We start from the raw sequence: 25,758 nt of genomic DNA, 5'->3' as shown, positions 1-25,758 counted from the left end.
TGAAACGTGGATTGTGTCATTCTAAAGCACTGATAGAATTTTGTCTCGTCATCCATCAGATGAGGAAATAATGTGCTGAATTCTCCTTCTGTAGTTCTTGCTTTCCAAGCACCGTGTATCCATTTTCTTCTCAACTTTTTCTTTTTATTTCTGACTTTGTTTTCTTCCTCTTCATCCAATGCAATAGCTAGCGTTGCTAATTCACTATTACCAAATTTCGAGAACATTTATCTTTGAAATAAATTTAATGTACCAACCCAATTAAGTTTCGATCCAGACTTAATACTTTGAAGTGCGTCGTGACCGTCCAATGAGATGAGGGATGCGGCCGTGTGTCGAAGATGTGCGTTTTGGGAGATAACGCACCGAGACACGGCCGAGCTACGCTGCGGGCACGATGCGGTCTCGGTACGGATATGTGTGCCCCGACCTTTACGCTGTAACATTTCGATGTAATAGGTCGGGCATTTACTTAATAATACATACCGGGTGGTGCGTCGCCGAGCGGAACGTAGGAAAACCCATGTAAATTTTAACGGGGTCAATTATTGGCTTCCCTGTACATTTTATAGAAAAAATGTAAGATAACTTTTTGAAGAGACCAATCTGGCAAACCCTTGTGCAAAGTTTCAAAAAAATTTTAATAAGCGAATCTTGAATTATTCAATTCAATGTAATTGCAAAATTAGAAAATTTTCGGTTCAGGTAAAACCAAACGGGCACCAGTAAAATGAATATTGTCACTGACGTGAGGAAAAGTGTCAATAAATCAGTGATAGTCGATATTTGAAAACAAGTATGAATTATTCAATCGACGAAAAAATAGCCATAATTAAGTGGCATTATGGGGGAAACAGTTTTAGAGCAGTATCTGAAATGTTTTCAGTTAATTTAAAAAAAAAACATTTTTTGTATTCGGCTGTACGTCAATCAATCAATCAATCAATGCTTTATTATCATAAAATTTAAAATTTTGTCGACAAAGCTATTATTATTATTAATTGTATATTTATATAAATTTATATATGATTTGTTTAAATAATAGCTACAAACAAATTACAAAGAAAAAAACAAAAAATACAAATATATAAAAATAAAAAATATATCAAAACATACAAAAAACTTAACAATTTTATAAATTGTTTGAGGTACATTTCCTTAAAATCTATAAAATATATATACATTTACTTGTATACAAAGTCGGCAAAAAAAGCAGGCACCTGTTTACAAAAACATTATTAGCAAACTACTAGTTTGCTTACATAATATTCGTATATTATTTATGTACATTATCATAACAACATAAACAAATTAACCAGTGTTTAGGAAGCGCGTGCTTAAAATTACATAACATTAATTATTAAAAAAAGTCGTTTACTGTGTATAAGGCTCTCTCCAGTAAGTATGATTTTAGAGCTTTCCGAAATTTGGTAAAAGTTGTTATTGATTTGATTTCAAATGGGAGATGATTGTGCATTTTTTTGCATTGTAAAGAATGGATCGTTTAACTAGTTCTGATCGTGGGGTTGGTAGATAAAGATCGTACTCTGCGTTTCTAAGAGGATAATTGTGAGATGGCCTTTCTGGCATATCTGATAAGTGCTTGCGGATTAGGCAGACGGATTCAAATATAAATAAGGAAGGAAGAGTTAGTATTTACATTTTTTTTAAATATTCCTGGCAGTGAGTTCTGTAATTTAGTCTTAATGAATAGCGTATAGCTCTCTTTTGTAGCTTAAATATGCGCTCAAATTGAGTCGCACCACACGTACCCCAAAACGGAAGGACATATCGGAGGTGCGACTCAAACAGGGCATAATAAACTGTTATAGCCGTTGCCAAGCTTAGCTCCCTGGATACTGATCTCAGAGCAAAACATAATTTTTTGGATAAAGAATCGATGTGGATATCCCATTTTAAAGAGTTGTCTGCCATCAGTCCCAAGAACTTTACGGAATCAACGACCTCCATTCTGTTGTTATTAATTACAAAAGGTTGCAACGCACCGCTAAATGATAATACTTTAGTTTTTGAGACCTTAAGGCACAAGAGATTTGAATTGCACCACGATTTAATGGTGACTAGGTCACGAGATATGGTTCTACGAAGAGCCACCATATTTAAGTTGCTCCAAGAAAAACTAGTATCGTCCGCAAAGAGACAAATTTATGTCTAGATTAGCAATATCATTTATAAATAAAAGAAACAAAATAGGGCCTAGAACTGAGCCCTGAGGTACCCCGCATTCTATTGGCTTGCACGAAGACGTCATCGAATCAACCCTAACAAACTGATTCCTGTTGTTCAGGTATGACTTGAACCACTCGACAGGTGTTCCTCTAATTCCATAGTGCTGTAATTTATTAATTAGGATATTATGGTTTACACAGTCGAAAGCTTTAGAGAAATCACAGAAAATTGTTGCTGTAGAAAGATGGCTGTTTAGGCTGGAGTATATATTATTAAAGAGGGACAACATAGCGTCATTAGTGCACTTGTTACTCAAGAATCCGAACTGATGCGGAGTTATAATTTTATATTTAAGCAAAAAGGATAAAAGTCGTTTCTTTACCAGTCTTTCAATAATATTCGATAATGTTGGGAGAAGTGCAATTGGGCGGTAGTTCGAACATTGATCCTTCTCGCCCCCTTTATGTAAAGGAATAATAATTGCCGTCTTAAGGCAGCTTGGAAAGATTCCAATTTGAAGAGACATATTAATCAAGTTTAAAGTGATATTCGGGAGATTTGAAAACATTTTGAGCGTTAGACCATCAGCCCCAGATGAAGATTTGTTTTTAATGTATTTTATTGTGCTGCGTAGTTCTTCTAATGCTATGGGTGTAAGAAAGAAATTATGTAAATTCTCATTAGCGAGATATGAGAGAGGATCGTGGGAAGGAGCTACGGTATTCATGAGATTTTTGGCTACATTTATAAAGTAGTTGTTTAAGTTATCCGGTGAAGTGGGGATTGTGATAGATGGAGAAGCCTTATCCCTTAATTCATTAACAATAGACCAAGTCTCCTTACCAACATTTCCAGAATTAGAAATCCTTTTATTGTAATAGAGGTCCTTGGCTGCCTTTATTGTTTTATGGTAAATTTTTTTGTTCAACCTTACGTAATCGTGGAAGAACACACTGTCTAAGAATTTTTTTAAGTGTGATAAGGAGCGTATATTTTTAGAAGACAAGCGTAAGCCTTTAGTAGACCATGGTTTTTTTTGTTTAATTTTGATGGGTCTAAGAGGAAATGAGTTGGATGCCAAATCAGACAGTGACTTTATAAATCGAGAAAACTCAGTGTTAACATCATCAGATAGGAAGTCCCAGTCCGTTCTTAGACATAGATTTTTGAAATTTAGGAATTTTTTTTCCCCAAAGATACGGCACATTTTGCGCGGGACTCTTTAATTTTTGTGATTTAGAGAAAATTTAGTTAACACTGCTTCATGATCGGAGAAACCTGAGTTAAAGACAGTTGAATCAACGAGTTCCGGATCAAAGGTTGATACGACGTAGTCAATGATACGAGAGCTAGTTTTGGTTATTCTGGATAGGGAGTTAATATGCATAACCATCCCAAATGAATCAAATATGGACTGAAGGAATTCCTTAGCAGCACACACACTGGAGAAGTCAATATTAAGATCGCCACACAAAATTAATTTGCTTATTAAGGGCAGGGATTCTAGCAAGCTTAATTTTTGGCAGAAAATTTGCACGTTCGCGTCAGGTGTTTTGTAAATACAAACTATATAAAGGTCAAAGGTATTATGATAGACGATGGAAAATTCGAATACTTTTTCAGATAATAAATTATCAAATTTTGTGACCGCGGAAAAATCGTTGTTAGTGGACATTATCATAGTACCTCCATGAGATAAATTACTTCTATTATATCTAGCTAAAGTGGTATAGTTTTTAATAAATACAGGCTCATCAGTCTTTAACCAATGTTCTGTTATGGCAACGATATGTGGAAAGTTTAGCTCTTCCAATAAAAGATGTAATTCGTCTGTTTTATGTCTTAAGGACTGAATGTTAATGAGGAATATATTAAGTTTGCTAACGTCCATTTTTGTAGAGGGTGCTTGATCCTCTATTCGCGTCGTTTTATTAAAAATTTTGTTGACTTAGTTGGAGAAAAATAATTAGTTTGACCTTCTCTAATTTTCTGAAGCCGTAGGAGTCTTTCTGAAGAGAAGAAGGATCCAAAGGCGGAGAGGTCTGCTTCAATTTCAGCCGAACCAATACCATAGGCATTATGAAACCGACAGTATAATTTTCTCAGGAAGTCCATGTCAGTGGGAAGTCCTTCTGCGGCAAGCATTAGTTTAAGGCTAGTTTTCGTGTGCCCTTCAAAGCATGTACTCGCCGGCAGGTCGTGGAGGTATGCCAGGTAGAGCCTAAGTGATGTTAAAATTGAAAGGGACCCTTCCTGGCCAATAGGTAACGGCTATTCTCAGGATCAGAATTTTGGGACAGTCTCACTATTGGCGGAGTCAACGGCTCCATGAAGGGCCAGTCATCGTTCATCGTTTTTTTTCAATTATTATTTTAGAGGGTTCTTGTGCAACGGACTTACTCGCAACGATTGCTTCCTTGTCTGAAGCAATTCTTAAAGATCTCTCTGGCGTAGCAGTGGCTTCTGGTGGTGGCTGAATCTTGGATGTTGGTGAATCTGGATGGGTTGAAGCATTCAATTTGTAGCCATCTACAATTGTACCTGCTGGCCACATAGTTGGGTCTTTTAAAGTTTGTAGGTGCTCTTTTTTTTTCACGCCAACTTTGAAGTCTGAGTCTGGACAGTCCTTGTTCTTCAGCATAGGAAAGCATCTAACAAAGTCCGTGGTTTTAAGTTTCTCCTTAGAGACTTCTTGAGATTTAAAGTAGTCTTGAGTCTTTGATGAGGGGATCCTAGACACAACCTCGTATTCCCAGTCCTCTTTTACAAAAGATTTGGGAGGTGGAGGAGTGGTTTTGTTTATGGGAGTCTTCACATCTATAGGGTTTTCCAAATGCTTTGTCAGATTTGACAAAGCCTTATAACAAATTGTTTGCTGGTGGCTGGTGTCTGGTTTTACCTGAACCGAAAATTTTGTAATTTTGCCATTACATTTAATTGAATAATTCAAGATTCGCTTATTAACATATTTTGAAACTTTGCACGAGGGTTTGCCAGATTGGTCTCTTCAAAAAGTTATCTTAAATTTTTTCTGTAAAATGTACAGGGAAGCCAATAATTGACCCCCTTAAAATTTACACGGGATTTCCTATGTTCCGCTCGGCGACGCACCACCCGGTATATTAAATTTTCGTATATGTACCAGTAACAACAACTAAGTAGACGTTTCGTTTTGGTTGTTTGTTTTTATCTTAGGTAACTTTATTCTTATAGGGTCTACTTTAATACATGCATTCATTTATTATGACTGCTGGCGAAGCCCTACCGAGCACACTTTGAGTAACGCTACTCTAGGGAGTGCCGATCTAGCTGAAGGATTTGTGTCGTTAATAAAAACCTTAATTTGCGACTCTTGAACTTTTACTATTTTTGTTGCGATAAGTTTACATTCTCCTGGAGCACTTGCAGGTGGTCATCACTTTGTAGGTTATTCGGCGCTTGCTCGTTGTTTATTTTCAACGTCAATTTATCGTTAAATAGAATTATGAGCTTCCGTTGCAGCACCTCCACCAGGTAAGGTGTATCTTCTTGCATCCCTCTCCTCAGCGCCCTGTTACCGAAGGTTCCAATATTATCGGGTTCAGCGCCTGTTTCAGAAATTTCTCCAAAAAAATACGAAATTTGGTGTAATAATGTAGGAGGTTAAGGAGTTTCAATTAAAAACGACTTGTTTAAAACATGACTAAAATCTAAGTCTATTCAAAAATATAATAATTTAGTACAGAAGCACTCAAAATTGCTTAGCCTAAACTATTACACATAAGTCAACAATATAATTATTAAATAAGCATATTACCGAATTGGTTGACTTACATAGCGCATAAACTGGCATGAACCCTTACTAGGATATTGACTAATCTATAAATATAATAACATATCTAAGAATGTAGGTACCTACCGAATGATAATAAAATAAGAAATAATTATATTTGTTTTATTCTAAATATAATACATAACTTATTACTTTTATTATACTACATTGGTGAATGACGCTATCATCTACAATATTTCCTACCTAGGTAAAATTATGTAAAAAGCCTTTCGTCACTATTATCCTACCACACCTATCATGACCTTTTTGGTCAATAGAAGTTCCAGGAACATAAAATTTTCATCCCCTTTTTGCTAACAAAATTTTTTTTTCGCAGACCATATATCTAATACTTTCCAGAGACAATGCAGGAATTCTTACTGACTTAACTTCTTATTCAGAAATTGAATTGTAAATCTTTTTTTAGTTTTTAAATACAAAAAGGTCAAATGGCATAAAACTTTCACTCTTCTCACGACAAGCAGTCTAATAATGCACATTACCTTGATTTTTTTATTATCGTTTTAGATCGGCTATTTTCTCGGAAAAGCAACTCTCGGTACCATATACCTCGACAGTTATGAGAGGAGTAATAGATAATTACATACCTGACATGGTTTTACAAGGCCTCATATCTAACAACAAGTGTGATTCGCAGTTAAAAAGTAACCTTGCCATAAACGCTCAACATTCGTTGCTGGATCACCCTGTTGATGAAGCCTTGGCCATTGTAGCTAATGCTGATACCTGGTAAGCTTATTAAATGTTTATATGATATTTTTAACTTAATAAGATTTTTGATTGTTTTATAAAAACCTTACGGAAATTTATAATAGGTAATTTTGTAGTTTAGTAACCTTTAAAATAAATTCAATTAGAATGAATGAATTTTTTTATTAAAATAAGTATCAAATTTAATTTATTTCCAGAAAGATTTTGCATGTAATATTTTTTTTTAATTGTCCAAACTTCATTAAAATACCTCATTTTTAAAGATGATGACATACATTTATTTTTCCCTAAATATTACAGAAAAAAGTATCTATAAATACTAGAAAGATGCACAATCACTTGCACAGCCTGAAGTAGGAATCGCCAGAACGCAGGTGTTTTATCTTTGTTTAATAGACTAGCTAAAAAGAGGTGAGAAGGCTGGAAGTGTTTAAAATATCGTGTAAGATGCTTGGGTTTTAGTCCGCGGTCAATTTTTTGATATTATTGTCTTGTGATATTATTTTTTTTCTAAAAATGGACATTTTTGAAAGAAAAATAAAAAATAGTTTAAACCAGGGGGTTTTACGTATATTTAAAATGATTTGATATATAAACTATATAAAATTTTGCCATTTAAACATGTATATCATGCGGCAATAAATACGACATAAACGCACAGACTATTTAGTGCGGCATTTGCGACATATCAAAGATTCTAATAGATATCTGAACTGGACTTTAAAAAAAAAAAAAAAAAAAAGTTAGAATATGATTGAGGATTTTGCAGCTCTAGAATCAGACAAAAATTATTGTATATGATGTATATATTTTTTGTGCATTTTTTGCTTTTCGATAATATGATTTTTAAGATAATTTCATAAATAATATTTAGCATTGCTTCAAGAGGCTTATTCAAAAATAAAAAATCTCAATCGAACTAATCCAAGAACACTACAATCTCTTGAAAATTGGCAGACTTAAAATCCCTGTAGAATCCATTAAACCCAAGACCCTCTACGACCTCCACGAGGCAACTATTTAACTTAATACATAGCGGTGGGTGAACAACTGGAGGAACCAAAAAAATAGTCTGGTTATTTGACATCTATTGAGGAGTCTTGTGTCAACACCAAATCGAAAAGGCTTCCGTGTAAGGTTAGGTATAAGTTAAGTTGAAATAAGTTATGGAAATTACATGTATTTGACATAACTTGTGTGCTCAACGCTTCTTCAGGTCGTGCTTTATTTGTTGATACTGTGGAGCTAAAGCTGATTTTTTCCCCTATACCATAAGGCAAATTGAAGTCACCCATAATATGCAGCATAGAATTCGGCATACAAAGAGCGAGTGCCATGTAAGATTGTGCTGACGAATTGGGTGGGATATATACAGGATGATTCAAAAGTAAGCGGCATCTTTTCAGGGGCGTAATCCTTGTATGAAAATAAGGCAAAAAGTTCATATTAATATGGGTTCGAAATTGCTTCCTAAGGGAGCTACGCCCCTTTGAATAGGACCGCTTGAGGACAATTTTTTCTCTATAACTTTAAAACCCTTTAGAATTAAATTTTGAAAATTGGTGTAGTGCATAAACATTTTGTTGTGAATAAGATTCCAATTTCAAATTTTTTAAATTTTATTCAGGTGCGTTACATGCGGGGGTTGGTAAGGGTAAAACATCCCTTTTTCTTTTACTCTTTAGGTTATTGTTATTTTGTTTGAAAATTATAAAATTTTAGAGTCTTATACGTAAAAAAGGTACTCTTAGTTCAATTCGATAGAGCGTACCATTTACGAGAAAATCGACTTTGAAAATTTTCTGATTGCGTATGTTCAATATATAATAAAATTACTGGATACGCATTTAAAACGAAGTTGGCGGTTGTTTTGTGGTTTCTGGCATTTAAATGACTGATAAATGTCATTATAAAATACAATTTACTTTGCCAAAGTAAAATTAGTTTCATAGAGTGTTTTACAAATTACTATTTATTATTAATAATAAAGGCATTGCCTTTGTTGAGTTTGGTACTTTGTGTTTCTAAGTTTAAAAAGCAAACATGGATTTTACGTATCAAGAACAAGCTGATATTCACATTATGTTTGAAAGAGCATTTGGTAATTGTGTTGAAGCAAGACGATTGTATCATGAGGCATTTCCTAATCGACGAGTGCCACACCGTACGGTTTTCGCAAGAGTAGATCGTAATTTAAGGGAAACAGGTAAATTCAAAAATGTGAGTAATATCGCATAATATCTACTTAAATTTTGCTTAAGGAACATTTCAAAGACAGGAAGTTGTTGGGCGACCAAGAAATGCCAGAACCCTAGCATTAGAAGAACGCGTGCTAGATCGTATTGAAGAAGATCCATCTTTGAGCACTCGCATCATCGCAAATCAAGAAGGGTCCTCTCAGTCAACCGTATGGAGAATTTTGCACGATATGTCACTCTACCCTTATCATATTCAACGGGTTCAGGCTTTGGAAGAGCGAGATTTCCTTCCTCGTGTACACTTCTGTAATTGGCTAGAAGAAAACCGCGTTGCTTTTGAAAATTTTGAGAAGAAAATTTTATTTACTGACGAGGCCGGCTTCACAAGAAACGGAATTTTCAATTTCCACAACAACCACCTATGGACGGATGAGAATCCCCATGCTACGGTACAGAAGGTACATCAGCAGCAGTTTAGTTTAAATGTGTGGGCGGGAATAATCGATGGGCATTTAAAAGGACCTGTATTTATGCCGCAACGACTTAATGGACAAATTTACACAATTTTTTTACAGAATGAATATTACAAATATTAGAAAATCTACCACTTCAATTACGAGCACAAATGTGGTTTATGCACGATGGTGCTCCCCCACATTTTAGCATTCTCGCTAGAGAACATTTAAATAATGTCTATCAATACCGCTGGATAGGTCGTGGGGGTCCAATGCCATGGCCACCACGGTCTCCTGACCTAAACCCCCTTGATTTTTATTTATGGGGACACCTAAAACAACTAGTTTATTCCCGCCTTATACCCAATATTGATGTTCTCAGGCAAAGAATAGACATTTCAGACAATTAAAAACAATCCAAGAATTCTACCACGTGTGCACCATAATCTAATAAAAAGATTAAGAGCTTGCCGTGACGCGAATGGTAATAATTTTGAACACTTTCTATAAATTGTTAAATAAAATGTGAGTAAAAAGTGTCTTTTTTGTCGATCGTAATGCGAATTAATTTTCATCAATAAACATACGCATTAGAACATTTTCAAAGTCGCTTTTCTCGTAAATGGTACGCTCTATCGAATTGAACTAAGAGTACCTTTTTTACGTATAAGACTCTAAAATTTTATAATTTTCAAACAAAATCACAATAACCTAAAGAGTAAAAGAAAAAGGGATGTTTTTACCCTTACCAACCCCCGCATGTGACGCACCTGAATAAAATTTAAAAAATTTAAATTTAGAATCTTATTCACAACGAAATGTTTATGCAGTATACCAATTTTCAAAATTTAATTCTAAAGGGTTTTAAAGTTAAAAAAAAAAAATGTTGTCTTCAAGGGGTCCTATTCAAAGGGGCGTAGCTCCCTTAGGACGCAATTTCGGACCCATATTAATATGAACTTTTTGCCTTATTTTCATACAAGGATTACGCCCCTGAAAGGATGCCGCTTACTTTTGAATCACCCTGTACAGCTCCTATGATAATATTCAAAAATTAACAGATCCAACTGAGACAAAAACGTGTTCAATATTATCAGGAACTTGAAGACGTTTACTAGATATAGATTTGTGTATATAGAAAATAAAATCCCTCCCCCTCTCTTGAAGATACTGGTACTGCCAGAACGGTCCTGGAGGTAGATATTAAAATTTATAGCGTTGCCCAAAAAACATGAAGCAAAGAAGTGCAAGGAATATCGAGCCGTCATCAGTCCGATCTGTCATATGTTAACATTGTTTTTAAAAATTATACAAGAATTTACAACAAATGTGAAACACAGATATTTAAAAACCAGTTTGATTTTATAAATGCAGACGGAATCAGGGAGGCACTGTGGCGTTAACTTTACAGTGTTCTATTGTGCCAAGAGTTTGCAGACGGTAGCTCAGAATTATTGGAGGCTTGGGATTGTTCGAAGGTTCACTTATGACTGGCTATTAAAGAATATAAACTTACGGGCGCCACTTAGTTTTTTTTTATAAATGAAAGAAAACTAAGAAAAAGACTTGGTATATAGGTTTCAATTAACAATTAAATGACCCTGGATAAGGTAGATTTAAAGAGGCAAAAATAATCTCAACAATATAACCAAATTATATTTACATCAAAGATATGTACACACCTCATCTTCTAATCTGATAAATGTTAATTATTTGCTATGAATTAAAATATGAATAATGTTAATATGATTAAAATCGGTTTGACAAAAGTAACTTTTAGATTATGATTTCGCTACTAGGTAGATTTCAGCACTTGAAAAATAAATTGCAATTATTAAAAGTTTTTAGTATATATTTGTATTTGTATAACCTTTTTATCTAAGGCATATCAGCCTCAACCGTGTTATATCTACTTAATTATTAAAAAGGGTACTGAGAAATACTGAACAAAAAATAACTAATATTATAGATAAGAAATTGACGTATTAAATTATGATATTGATTAAATATTTATAACGTTAAATTGAAATAAAAGGTATATTAATAAAAATTTAAATAAGTGAGACAAATCTATGGTTAGTAATATTTAAATAAATGGAATAAACTGGCATGTATATTCCTCCAAGAAATGAATGGCTAGCCTTCAAAAACGTGGCTGTGAATGTATGCTATTTGTAGCTCAGCTATCCGGACAGGGAATCTCTAATACTAGCTCTAACTCTGGCTCCAGCTCCACCGCTTTCAGCAATTTTCCGGGGAAATCAAAAGCCTGCAGCCATCAAAAATTGAAGAAGAATAAAGAGGAAAACGAAAAAGTAAAACCCTTGCTAGATTTCATTATCTATCCATCAAAATATTGGGCATCCTGCACCATAATTATGAAATAAACGGTTTCCTAAAGGAACAAGATTAAGGACCATAAATTATAAACCATATTGGCCACTTCTTACTTCACAAACTTCGGAAAAAAAAACTGGCCTTTTACGTGCGCTCCTACCTGCAACACGGGAACAAGTCCTCGAAAAATGGACGCAGTACCGAATAAATCGATAACGACCCCACCTGTCGCCTGAGCTGTCAATATCAGCCAATCAGAGAAAATATTAATTATGACCAATCAGAGAAGTGACGAACCGTCAACAGATAGCATGGATAATTAAACCAGGAGCAGTGTTGCTAGATGTACGATAATTATCGATTTCGTACGATAAAACCAATGCTTGTGCGATGTACGATAGTACTTATGCGATAATGCCACTTTGTACGATAATTTTGAATTTTATTTTTTTTATTTCAAAAAAATATTTAAACCCTACTTCATACAATAGTAATATTTTGTTAGCAATAATATTTTATTTAGTCACTAACATACTATAGTATTAAGTAGGAATTTATAAGTGTTCTGTGCATTAATAAGTGTTTGTGGTTGCCTATCTTGGCAACCACACTAATGGATGGCACATATTACGAAATATATGAATGGCTATGGGCGGCGCGGCGCCGTACACAACTAGAGTATATCGAATCGCGTATCGGGGATTCCCCATTCTTATTTTTCGTCGTAAATTACTTACAGCTTACAGTTTACCTGCATCTTTCACACGTGATTGTGGTAATTATGAGCGGTGTTGATTTTATCTAAAACTAGTGTAAAAACTAGACTAAAAAAAATAAGAAGTAACCATGTCTGATTCCGAATCTGCACGTTAAAGTAGGAGTTCAACTCCTGAATATAAAAAGTTGAAACCCGGCGAATGTTCCCAAAAGTTTAAGCACCGAAAACAAAAAATACCGAGTGGAGTGGGAACAAGGCTCGAGGTTTAAAGGTTGGCTTATTAAAAGTAATAGTAAATTGTTATCAATAATTAATTTTTTTCCCTTTATGTCATATATTTAAATTGCACTTTCAGATGAAAAGGCTAGGTGTCGTCCTTGTAATTTAGAGCTTACTGCAGAACTAACCATTATTAAAAATCATGCTAAATCATCAAAGCATGTTCAGAACGTAAAAGCTATTCCAAAGACGACAATAACCTCTTTGTTTAATAAACCTGAGAGTTGTTTGCAAACTCAGGGCAAAGTGGCCGAAAATAAAATAACAGGATATTTGACAGAGCACAATATCTATTTAATTCAGCTGATCATTTAACAAATCTTATTTATTTCAGTCTTATTTATTTAATGTAACATGACGTTTCGGTTAGTAAGTATCTCCAACCGTTATCAAGTGTAAACTGACAGCAAATAACTATTCTATAGGCTTATATACTAGATGTGTGCAGCGATGTGGAAGGGAAAGTCATCCGTGAAAAGAGTTGGGGGGGGGGGAGGACACTCCTCTCTCTAGATCCTACACTGTCCTGAGAGTAGAGGCTTCCAGATGTTGGGCACATCGACGCTTGGCTGGCTGAAGATCCCCTGATTTTGTGAAATAAAAACTGCCTCTACGAACTTCCTCTTCCGCCAGTGCTGTTCCTTGTGCAGAATCTTGGCTTCTGACCAATGGATATTGTGTCCATTATGCCACGCGTGCTCTGCTATTCCGGATTTGGAAACCTCTCCTCTTTGGGTCCAGCTGCGATGTTCCTTCGCTCTGACTTCTAGGGGGCGCTTCGTTTCACCTATGTATGAGTCACCGCACTCACATGGGGTCTGGTAGACGCAATTTTTGGTATCCAACAGGCCATCTGGTTTGGTCTTTGATATCACGCTTCTGATAGTGGTGCTAGATCTAAAGGCAGTTCTAATATTGTACTTGCTGGCAATGCGTCGGATTTGTTCCGATGTACCCCTAATGTAAGGTATGGGTAGAAGTCTGGTTGTCGTGGTGGCCTCGTTTCTGATTTGATTTGGACGCGTCCTTTGGATGGTCCTACTTATTAGCTTCTTTGGATATCCATTCTGTTGTAGGTCTTTGTAGATGGTATCCACTTCAGTCTTGAGATCCTCGTCGCTTCTACAGATGGTTCGAGCTCTATTGTAGAGGGATCTTATGATGCCTACTTTGGTGGTTGCAGGATGGTTGGACTCATAGTGAAGATACTGGCCCGTGTGTGTTGGTTTCCTATAAACTGAAGTTCGTAGATTTCCACCAACCTTTTTAACGAGGACATCTAGGAAAGGTAGAGCTGAGTCCTTCTCTGTCTCCATCGTGAACTTGATTGTTGGTCTGATGTTGTTGAGGTGAAGCAGAAACTCCTGAAGTGCTTTTTCCTCTTTGTCCCAGATGATGAAGGTGTCGTCCACATATCGAAGCCAGAGCTTGGGTTTGCAATGGGAGGCATCTATTGCATGTTCCTCAAACCATTCCATAAAGATGTTTGCTACTACTGGGGAAAGAGATGAACCCATCGGAAGTCCTTCGTCTTGGGCGTAGAATCTATCCTTGACCTGAAAGTAAGAATTACGAAGACAGATCTCCAAAAGTTCCATCACTCCGTTCAGAGGCAGTGTGGTCCGACTTGAGAAATCTGCATCCTTGCCTAGTTTGTCTCGGATGATGTTAAGAGACTCTCCTATGGGTATATTGGTGTAGAGACTTTCGACATCAAAGCTCACCAATCTGTCATTGGTCCGACTTCGATCCCTCCAAGAAGGTCTACAAAGTGGGCAGAGTTTCGCACGAAAGACGCTGCATTTCCCTGGATCGGTCTAATGATCTCCAAAAGGAATTTCGAGAGTTCTGATGTCGGCGAATTTCTAGAGATCGTGATGGGCCGCAGAGGCATTTGCTCCTTATGAATCTTGGGTAGTCCGTATAGGTGTGGAGGTTTGCTATAATGTGGTGTCAGCCTAGAGCGTACCGCATCCGACAATGTTGAGGAGTACTTCTTTAGTGCTCTGTAAATTCGAACTTCTATGGTTGTCGTCGGATCCTTGTCGTCAGATAGTAGCCTGTATTCGCCTTTGTTCAAAACTTCCTCAACCTTGTTTTCGTAGGTTTCCAGGTCCATAACCACAGTTGCATTGCCCTTATCTGCAGGAAGAATTTTGATGTTTTTTTCACTTTTGAGATTCCTGAGAGCTGATTCCTCTTCTTTGCTGATGTTCTGCGAAATACTTACCAACCGAAACGTCGTGTTACATTAAATAAATAAGACAATGCAAGTCCGACAAGATGTTTTCACTGTACCATTGTCTACCACCTTCAAAAACTGGTAATTTTAAATTTACACAGTAACATGGTTATGTGTAACAAAACTATATCAATAATACAGACATTGGTAAAATTGACCCAACTGATGATGCACATTTCCTTTGAATAACAAATATTTATTTGGATATTGGGGTTCTTCAGAATATAGATGCTTTAGAGGAACCTGCTAAAATTGATTTTCTTCAACGCTGTCGTAATTTTTTAATTACTGCTTGTCTAGAAATAAAAAAACGGTATATTTTCGAAGATCCTGTGCTAAGTAAGTTGCCCATCTTAACTTTAAATAGTATCAAAAAGGGCAATGAGGCCACACTTTTACCGCTGATGAAATCTTTACCTCAAATTTGCAAACTTCAAAACACACATCAAATACAAAAAATTGATGACCAGTGGAGAAAATTAAAAATTTACGAAGATCTACCAGAATCCAAGTTGATGAGTTTTTTTATAAACTAAGTCAGGTAAAAGATTTTAGTGGAGAATTCATATTCCCCGATTTGTCCAAGTTTGCACTAAATGTGCTGTCAATACCGCATTCAAGTGCCAGTTGTGAAAGGCAATTTTCAAAGGTGAATTTAATAAAAACTAACGCAAGAAATAGAATAATAACGGATACATTAAATGGTCATATGTTATCTTCCCAGAAAGTTCATCTAGAACAAAACTGTTTAAGATTTAATCCTAGTGAAAAAATGTTGAGAACTATGACGTCAGCCACACTTTATCAGAATAAAGCTGCGACAAAAGAGAAAGAAACTAACGCAGAATCTGAAGACGATGACCTAATTTTTGATGAATGTTAACCATATTTTAATTCAAATTTTGTAATATTTAGGAAATAAATACATTTAAGAATATTTTTAGAATTTTTTTCCCTTAAACTTTCGACTTCAAAGTAATATTAATTAAACTTTCGAAGGTATAAATATCGACGTTCAGTACGATAATTTTAAACAAGCTATGCGATTATTCTCTTTATGACATCTAGCAACACTGACCAGGAGAGTGATGCGTTACAGTAGTAATGTGTCGTTGACAGTGTGAATTTAAAGAAATATGAATAAAAGAAGTTGACTGAAATTATTAATGTAATTATTGAAATTAATAAAATGTCAATGGAGCGTTAGTGAACATAAGGAATAGAAAAATAAAACGCTACAGCACTCTTTGGAGTTAAAAAAAAGCATTTCATCGCGTTCAACATCATAAGATGATTGTAATATCCTGGAAGAGGTCGGCTTGGACAATAAAGATTTAATATTAATTTCAAATCTCTACTGGAATCAAACAGCATGCTTTAAACTTAATGGAAAACGAACGGTACAAGTGAAAATTCAACGTGGGGTCAGAGAGATATGTGTCCCTTTCGCCTTTGATAGTCAATTTATATTCCGAAAAAATTTTCAACAAAGTAGAAGAAGGTATCTTTTTGAACGGATTCAGAATAAATAATATTTAATACGCCGGCGATAGCTTGGAAGCACTGTTAATGGACCATATCGCGCAGTACAGTCAGTAATATGGTCTTAACAAAAGAGATATATGACCAAAGTATACTCAAAGCCTCATAAATCAAGCGTCTATTTAACGGGTTACGCGTTTCGCCGCATTAGGGCATCATCAGACCTAAAAAAAAAATTTTTTTTTAAATTATATTTTTATTCTTTCATAGTTGAATTTGTTTTGGTTCTTTATAAGATAATATGTATAAAATGTACTGCCTTTCGGTGATATTTGGCGTTTTAAAGTTCTTATTTTAGTCAATAACGGTACACGATGTTGTAGACATTTTATATTTTTATTTATGTTAGTGAGAGTAAGTGTGTAGTTTTTGTATTTAGAAGAGGTATGTCTTTTCTGTTAATTAACGTTTTATTTCTTAATATTTAATTTTGATAATTTTATGCCCTAATGCGGCGAAACGCGTAAACTTTTAAATAGACGCTTGATTTGTCAGACTCTGAGTATACGAGCCCTAACAACTATGTTGGAACAAGCAGTTATTTTGAAATAAAATGCCCATTTAGCGAAAATTATTTTATTTAATTTTTTTTTTAATCATAAATATGAAATGAACAAGCTTTTTTATAATGTTTAATATTGTTTTTATAATTTATTTATATATTTTAAGTTATTTAGTATTTAATTACTTGGTAAATAATTGAAAAATGCTGACAACTAAATATTGGAACAAGTGAGTTGTAAAATAGGAAAATACAAATGAGTAAGGCGTAACGTCGCCCTTAGCTTGAATAACAGCCTGAACTCTATGAGGCATTGTACCAACTAGACCTTCACAAAATTTAGGGGTGAAACTATCCCATATTTTCTGTAATTTAGCACGTAGTTGTGGCAAAGTACGCTGCGGACTACCTCTTATGCGTTGCTATATTTTGTGCTAAAGTGTTTCGATTGGATTGAGATCCGGGCTGCTAGAGGGATGTGACAAAACTTTCATATTATGTTCCCCCATCCATTTTTTGGTAGATTTAGCAGTATGACATGAGGCACCGTCCTATTGAAAGATAAAATCTCCAGATGGATATAAATTTGCTGCACTTGGTAAACGAGAATGTCTCGATATTTTTCTGCATTTACTATGCCATCAATAAAGTGTAACGTTCCCAACTCTTTAGCTGACATACCACCCCACACCGTGATGCCCTGTGGAAACTTTACAGTCCTTTTAAGACAATCCTTATGGAATGCTTCTGTTTTGTCCCGCTTTCGATAATCTCCGACACAGACATCAAATTTGCTTTCGTCGCTATAAATAACTTGTTGCTCCAATTTTCTTTGGTCCACGAGAGTTTTGATTTGGCCCAAATGTAACAATTCCTTTTTTGAGTCTCCGTTAACAATGGTTTTTCTTTGGCCTAGGCGAAATAATGAGAAAAATGAAAATAATATAGCACAGAACAGCCTATTAAACATACCTTATAAAAACTAAGACCGCTCTTGTGGATATATTTGTGGCAGCATTCTCTGGAAACATTTATCCCACTTTCTCTATTCCACCTTGCAGTTACTTCTCGTAGAGTATTTCTTCTTCCCGACTTACAAATTTTAATCAAGTTCCTTACATTTCTTTGAGAAACAACTTTTGGACGTCCTGAACTTTTGCCGCGAACACCAATACTGGCAGTTTCACCATATTTTTTAATTATATTAAATATAGTAGTTGTTGCAACATTTAATTCACTGGAGATTTCTCGCATTGTTTTCCCTTTATGGTACTGCCGGATAATAATTTCTCGTACTTTTAGATCAGTAGGTTTTCCACGAGCCAATATTGTATTTTACTCGTAAAAAAATGACAGTAATTGATTATTAATGGTCAAGTGACGCATCAAAATTTTTATTGTTGACAACGCACTACTTACTTTTGTTTATTCAAAGCCATCTTCGCGTCATGCTAATAAAACTGGAAAAATTTGAGCAAAAGCAATCCATGTTCCAACATTTAGTTGTCAAAATTTTTTGATTATCAAACAATTAAATAAATATTATTTAACATCAAAATTTTATTAATTTATTATTTTTAAGTAAAAAAAATAAATTAAAAGAATTACGGTAAACTGGAATTTTATTCGTAAAATGACTACTTGTTCCAATATATAGTTGTTAGGGCTCGTACTTTCTTTTCCGTTGGTCATATATCTAAGTCTCTTTGAGAATAATGGATGATTATTTTGAAAAGAGATATAAATGGAGATCACTTATACAGGGTGATTTTTATAAGAAGGTCATGCTTTTGGGGGATGATAGGGGACGTTCAAATATAACTTTTGATATAAGACACTATGGGTCGGAAATGCCTCAGAAGCAAAATACAGGGGTTAAAGTTCTTAAAAAAATTAAGAAATTAATTTTTAGTTTTTTGACTGTTTAAAATATCGGTTAAGAAAATCTCATCCATTTTTCACAAAGAGACCGACGTATACAACAGACGAAAAACAATGAAAAACACACAAACAAGTCTCTGGATTGGCTATGGGTTCATGCCTTTCCCCACTGTTAAGTGAAATTTTTATGAGCAACCTAGAAGAAAGGATTGTTAAGGGTAGGTTTGGGGAGTTTCTCATTGAATATAAGAGGTACGTTGACGATATTTTCATTGTCTGGAATGGCCAGAAAGAAGATTTGACAAATTTTCTTCGTTTTGTGAATTCTTTGCACCCAAAGATTTCTTTTACCATTGAGGAAGAACAAAATGGTAAACTGCCATTCCTAGACCTCCTTATAGAAAGACTCAATAATAAACTAATATTTGAAATATATCGTAAACCCACAACTACTGATCATGTCATTCAATACGCGTCTATTTCTCCCTATCCATACAAATTTGCCTCCTTCAATTCTTTCTTTTACAGACTTTTAACATCGCCCTGTCAAAGGAAGCGTTTGCTAAAGAGCTTAATATTATAAAACATATTGCTTTTAATAATGGATTCCCACTTTACTTAATTAACAAATTATACTTTAAGTTCTTAAATAAATACAGGTTGACTTACAATCTCTGTTCTTTAAGAACATGTAGCGTTGTTTGAGAAATTTAAAAATACAGACGTCCGTGATACAAAGTCAGCGTTTGCGAATCACCTGTTAGCTTCCACACATCACTTTTCTCCAGAGGTCGGAGCTGAAATACTTCATGAATGCCCTAAAGGGAAAAAGCTTGACCTTCTGGAGAGAATGGAAATTACTAAAGCCAAGAAGAGTCCTGTTCTTGTCTGTGTTAACGACGTATTTAATTTTGAACCCAACCTTATTTTTAATAATCTTATTTAATCAATTTTATATTTACATAATCTCTTCCAACTGAAATAAGTTTAATATTTAATATTTAAATATAGTGTTAAAATGCCTTAGCTTAACAACAAATGTTTTGAACTTCTCCTCAGTGTTCCGGTAGCCCATAGGTTATAGTCTCTGGCTTGTAAGCTTGTTGTCGCGGGTTCGATTCCCAATAGGTGTGATATTATTTTGCAATTTTTAATTTTTTATTTTTTGGTTCCAAATAACTGTAGAGTCATCCTAACCTTAAATGTATGTTTATTCACTGTTTTGCCAACGTTAGTGGCTTTTTAAGGTTTTAGTCTTTTTAATGTCCTCTTTTTTTCTTTCAATACTAATTATTATTGTTTTAGGCCTGATGATGCTCTGAATAGAGCGAAACACGTGTAGCTTTAAGTAAATGTTGTGAGACCGTGACTTTGTGTTTTTCATTGTTTTTCGTCTGTAAAATATCGGTGTCAAATTTTCTCAGTAAAGCTACCTAATAAAGATGCTTTAAATGTAAAAAGTAAATGTTTTAGTTTCAACCAGTGGCGTAGATCAGATAGGCATTAGAGTAATTTTTTAATTAAAAAAATAGTACGCCACTGATAATCAAAAATTTTAAGAATCCTTGGTTTATTGAACAGAAAAAAAGGTATCCTGTATCTTTTTCCCAAAAGGCACCATTTTATCAGAATTTAAAAATAAATAACTTTAATAAAAACTAAGGAAAAAAAAATTATTGGATAACGTTAAAAAATACTAAATAATAAATAATAATAATTAATAATTAATTTAAAAGGTGCTCAAAGTGGCCGCCATTTTGTTGGATCCAGAGCCTGCAGCGTAATGTTAAATTGTCGTGAATTTTCTGAATAACTTCACCCCTATCTTTAATTTTGCCTGCAGCTACTGCAATGCGAGCCAAAAGATCATGTTCATCTGGCACAGGTGTAGAATAACTAAGTTGGTCCAAATGACCGCACAAATAAAAATCACAGGGATTTAAATCGGGGGAGCGCGCTGGCCAAGCCATTGGGCCTCCCCTCCCAATCCAACGTCTAGGATATCTTTGGTTCAAATATTCCCTGAGAACGCGACCATAGTGACGGACAACCATCATGTTGAAGCCACATTATTTGCCGAACATCCAATGGCACATCTTCTAAAAGTTCAGGCAGTACATCTTGAAGAAAAATCAAATAATTCCCTGCAATGAGACGTCTTGGCAAAATGTACAGACCAATCAAGTTCTCCCCTACAATGCCTTCCCAAACACTCACAGAGAATTTTTGTTGGTAGCCACGGATAAATTTAGCATGAGGGTTTTCATCAGCCCAGACATGATTGTTTCTTGGATTGAAATATCTCTCTCGGCAAAACGTTGATTCGTCACTAAACAAAATAGCTTGGCGAATGTCTGAAATGGTGTTCAGCCCCTTGTTGAAGATACCAAGTGGCAAACGCGAACCTATTAGCATAGTCTTGGGGCAACAGATGCTAAACCTTTTGTTTTTTAAATGGATAAAGGTGGTTATAATGCAAAACTTTCCAAACCAACGTTTTGCTTATCCTCAGGTGATCAGCAATTTTTCGGGTACTTGTATTTGGATCCTCTTCAAAATTGTGAAATATTTTCTCCTCAACATTATCACGAATAGGTCTTGCACGAACTCTTATGCCTGGGTTTACCTAAAACAAAAAGTACATGTTAATTTTTTGTTTTTATTTTTTTTAAGTAAGTACTTACTTTTAATTGTCCTCTCTCACGTAGACTCCTGTCGACCTTAAGAAAAAATCTTCTCTCTGGGACCATTCGATTGGGAAAACGTTCAGCATAAATCGCGCGAGCCAATACAGCATTTCCTCTGGATTCACAAAGGGTTAAATGCATATTTGCCAATTCATTCCACGTAAATCGCTCCATAACAGTCAAAATAAAGCAATGGCAGAACAACTACCTTATTTAAATTAATCAGGAAGATGACGTTATAACAAAGTTTTGATTCGTATGTCAAAAATATCCTAGCAACCGGCAAAGCTATTAGTTATTTTGTTATCATGTCCCTCTTTGCAATTTGCGTGGCATTGAGTTAGCGGATATGCACACTCGGCGAATCCGATGAGTTCGTGCGAGACCAAATACCGAAATTGAAGATAGGGGTGAAGTTATTCAGAAAATTCACGACAATTTAACATTACGCTGCAGGCTCTGTATCCAACAAAATGGCGGCCACTTTGAGCACCTTTTAAATTAATTATTAATTATTATTATTTATTATTTAGTATTTTTTAACGTTATCCAATAATTTTTTTTCCTTAGTTTTTATTAAAGTTATTTATTTTTAAATTCTGATAAAATGGTGCCTTTTGGGAAAAAGATAGAGGATACCTTTTTTTCTGTTCAATAAACCAAGGATTCTTAAAATTTTTCATTATCAGTAGCATACTATTTTTTTTTTTATTAAAAAATTACTCTTATGCCTATCTGATCTACGCCACTAGTTGACATTTACTTTTTACATTTAAAGCATCTTTATTAGGTAGCTTTACTGAGAAAATTTGACACCGATATCTTAAACAGTCAAAAAACTAAAAATTAATTTCTTAATTTTTTTAAAAACTTTAACACCCTGTATTTTGCTTCTGAGGCATTTCCGACCCATAGTGTCTTATATCAAAAGTTATAATTGAACGACCCCTATCATCCCCCAAAAGCATGACCTTCTTATAAAAATCACCCTGTATGTGGACGGAACTCGATTTAAATGTGTTCAACACTATTACTACTTTGGAGTCACCATAATAAAGGGACAGTGCACAGGAAATAAAATGTCATATAGAAAAAGCAAGGACGGTAAGCATGCAAGGTAACGGTAAGCAAACAGGGATCTCTTGAAACAAAAGTAACGCAATTAAGATGTCTTTTCTGATTTATTGTATGGTGTAGAATCCTGGACACACACAGGAGCCATCACTAAAAAACTGAAAGCATTTGAAATGTGGCTGTATAAAAGAATACCAGCTCACATTACAAACATATAAACATATTACATGGAAAATAATTGCGTAAAAGAGAACAAGAACATTGCGGAACTTACGGACTTGGTTTGGGAAAAACTCAGTAGGACTGTTTCGAGCTGTTCGCTGAACTGTGACGAAAAAAAAGAAATGAATACTGCAACAAAACTGATACAACAAAAAATGTAAGAAGCTCTATCTAATTCTAAATCTAACATTTAGTCGCAAAACCCATACTGCCCTCCTTAGTTAAAACGTCCTAACTACATTTTTTATGTCTTAAATTCACCTAAATATATTGTCCTATGTGTAGCAAAGACGATAATCCCAAATTAAAATGTCCTATCTATCTTTTTCTAAGGTAAAATGTCCTAAGTAGCATTCCGTTTGTAGAATATTCATTTGTGCCAGTAGGGACATATTCGAAGAGCCGGTGGCAATAATATGACACGAAGGAGTTGCGGGTCAAGATAAGGAAGATTTAATTTCAACTTTTTTTGAATTTTTTTTATATAACAGAGACATGCAATTTTACGATCTGGCTTGACAACTGTGCAGATCAAAACAAAACTTGGGCCTCATTTTGTTTACATTTTAAACTCTACTGGGACTGAACTGGAGAATTTGGAAATAAAATACTTTCAATCTGGTCACACTTTTATGTCCGCGGACTCTTTCCATCACCAGATAGAACAATGATTGCAAAGGCACGGTAAGGTATTCGATTTTAATGATTTTAAATCGGCTGTAGAAAAGGCAAACTCATCTAAGGTCCGTGTAAAAGAGATGAACATACAAAACTTTTTTGATTGGAATGATTGTTCATCAGGGTTAAGCTTCAAAAAATTGTTCTGTTCCCAAACCTCAATTGCAAAATATGGGACATTTGCACTTTAAAAGAAGAGAAAATGTGTTGTACTACAAAAATGCCTTTTCGGAAGAATTTAAGCTCTTGAACTTGTTGTGCTAAATATTATAGAGGTGGAAAATTAGAAAGAAAGCAAAATTTGATTTCTAAGCTACGTCCTATTATTCCTACTGAATAATAGGGCGCTAACCGAATGACATTCTGGGAGGAATTAGTCGTTTCCCAAAATAATGATACTTACGATAAAGAAAAGGTAGATCTCCAGTCAGAGTAAAGCACTTTTTGAGTAACTGATTTCCATTCATAATGATTTAATGATTTACTTTCATATTGTTTTTAATGTTCTAATGTTTTAATAGTAATTTAGTTATAATGTTTAATTTGAAATGTCTTTAATAAAAATCAGTCCTAAAACAGATATATTTTTTTATTATAATTACTTTACTAAGTTAAAAAGTCCTATCTAACTTTTCTTTCTAAAATTTTACCAAATTTTGAATCTAGTCTTTTACTAAACGTTACCCACAAATGTAAAAAAACAAATTTCTAAGCGTATAAAAAGAATCAGATAATTATTTCAAAATATGAGGACTGCATATTAGTTTCCATAAAATCTCAATTTGCTCAGCTTTATCGATTTGCGAGTTAGGATGTTTTAAATAAGGAAGGCAGCATAGTCCCTTTAAATAATATTACGAAAAGTTGCGAATTAAGCCAGCAAAACCGTCGTAAATCGAAATAACACACTCTTAAGTTCAGCAAAAGAGATTTACAGCACCATCTCTTCGAGTATATTCACAATATGAAAAAGTCTGTTTTATAGGTTTATAGAACTTCAGATATAGAATTTGTCTAGTTAAGTAACTAATAAAAAATCATATTTTTTTAAGTTGATACTGTTTTTATCAAGGTTATATTTATTTTTTTAAATGTTTTCTTTAATTAATTACCTTAATATCTTAACTTTATTCCAGGGAAGTTCAAGTAATGTCTAGTCACACTTACGTAATAGATAAAGGCACTAGCGGGGTCCGCGCTGGTATGTCTCAGTTGGTGGCAAACATGTTAGAATCTCTCTTGCAAATGCGGAAATTACACATTCCATCTCAATATGTAAGTCCCGATGTAGCTAGTAATTCTTTCTTCTAATAGTGCGACTTTTAACTTTACAGTGCATTCGACATATTGAGCAGCGCCTTCAAGAGCTGTGTCTTCGGTCCAAGGCGTTAGCACAGCTATTATTGTCAAGCGAATTTTGCAGCATTGAGTTACTCACTTCAACCTTAAGGATAGAAGTGAACGACGTACCTCTACTGATGGCAGTGGCGTCTACTCACACTCCTGAAGTTACTAGCAAATATGGCTTGAGCTTTCATTAGGTTATTGCGCATTTTTAATTTGAGAATGTCTATGAGAAACTGTTTTTTTTATTAAAAAATTCCTCATAGTTTCGAATATTTTGGTGATTTAGGTTGGGTCGGTTATTTTTGTGAAGAGCGAACAATGTAGTGTGAAAAAGTCCAAAGATTTACATTTAGATAAAATTTATTTTAGGTTTTTGAAGTGTGCCAATAATGTAAAGGTTTGTGAGTGCTTTTACTAAAGTGAATTATTTATCACAAGTTTTTTTTATACAAGTTGTATACGTCTACATGTTATGGCAGTATATCTTTTATTTTAGTTATACCATTGTTAATGATTTTTATTTTTTTACTGGTTTTCAATAAATAAATATATTGCAATACAGTAGTTTTATTTTACACAATTTACTAATATACAGTTCATTTGGGAATGAAAGGGTGTCAACTATAAGTTATAAAAAGCATCACAGCTAGACACAAATTTTGTTACATCTTCAAACTTGATGAGTGGGCAAAATAATATAAAATATCTAAGAGACAAAAATATGTAACAAACGTTATATCAATCACTATGCGTTAAGAGTAAATTACAAATATTTACTAAGATTTGGGTAACTTGAAAGAGACCCATTTTATGTAGATAACCTATTTTAAAATTTAAACAACCTTAAGTTGTCGCGAAAACGA

General features: G+C 34.5%; 2 protein-coding genes and 1 long non-coding RNA gene across 4 annotated transcripts in view; 2 read left to right on the top strand and 1 right to left on the bottom strand.

The window, feature by feature from the left end:
- The window catches only part of LOC126745699 (folliculin-interacting protein 2), a 104,033-nt gene extending 78,581 nt beyond the window's left edge, over window positions 1-25,452 (top strand). For both annotated transcript variants that reach the window (XM_050453668.1, XM_050453667.1), the window contains 3 exons: window positions 6,530-6,751; window positions 24,685-24,823; window positions 24,883-25,452. In XM_050453668.1, coding sequence (XP_050309625.1) covers window positions 6,530-6,751; window positions 24,685-24,823; window positions 24,883-25,089 — 568 coding nt within the window. In that variant the 3' untranslated portion in view covers window positions 25,090-25,452. The remainder of the gene's footprint in view (window positions 1-6,529; window positions 6,752-24,684; window positions 24,824-24,882) is intronic.
- Window positions 8,574-10,148, top strand: LOC126745702 (uncharacterized). The gene is made up of 2 exons (XM_050453675.1): window positions 8,574-8,939; window positions 8,995-10,148. The coding sequence occupies exons 1-2, from the start codon at window positions 8,777-8,779 to the stop codon at window positions 9,525-9,527; spliced, it is 696 nt and encodes a 231-aa protein (XP_050309632.1). The 5' UTR covers window positions 8,574-8,776; the 3' UTR covers window positions 9,528-10,148.
- LOC126745703 (uncharacterized) lies at window positions 17,065-18,309 on the bottom strand. Its single transcript, XR_007663637.1, has 2 exons — window positions 17,979-18,309; window positions 17,065-17,918 (listed from the first exon to the last, which is right to left on the bottom strand). It is a non-coding gene; the product is annotated as an uncharacterized LOC126745703 (long non-coding RNA).
- Window positions 25,453-25,758: the final 306 nt, after the last annotated feature.

This window comes from Anthonomus grandis, chromosome 16 (assembly GCF_022605725.1).
Source record: "Anthonomus grandis grandis chromosome 16, icAntGran1.3, whole genome shotgun sequence".
Classification (NCBI taxonomy): Eukaryota; Metazoa; Arthropoda; class Insecta; order Coleoptera; family Curculionidae; genus Anthonomus; species Anthonomus grandis.
Note: the sequence above shows the minus strand (reverse complement) of the source record. Positions and strands in the feature narration are given on the sequence as shown.

Excerpts from the sequence above, each read along its gene's own strand:
- LOC126745702 (XM_050453675.1), top strand. The coding sequence starts at position 8,777 with ATGGATTTTACGTATCAAGAACAAGCTGATATTCACATTATGTTTGAA. Across the intron at positions 8,940-8,994 it reads TCGTAATTTAAGGGAAACAG|GAACATTTCAAAGACAGGAA; the intron begins GTAAATTCAAAA and ends ATTTTGCTTAAG.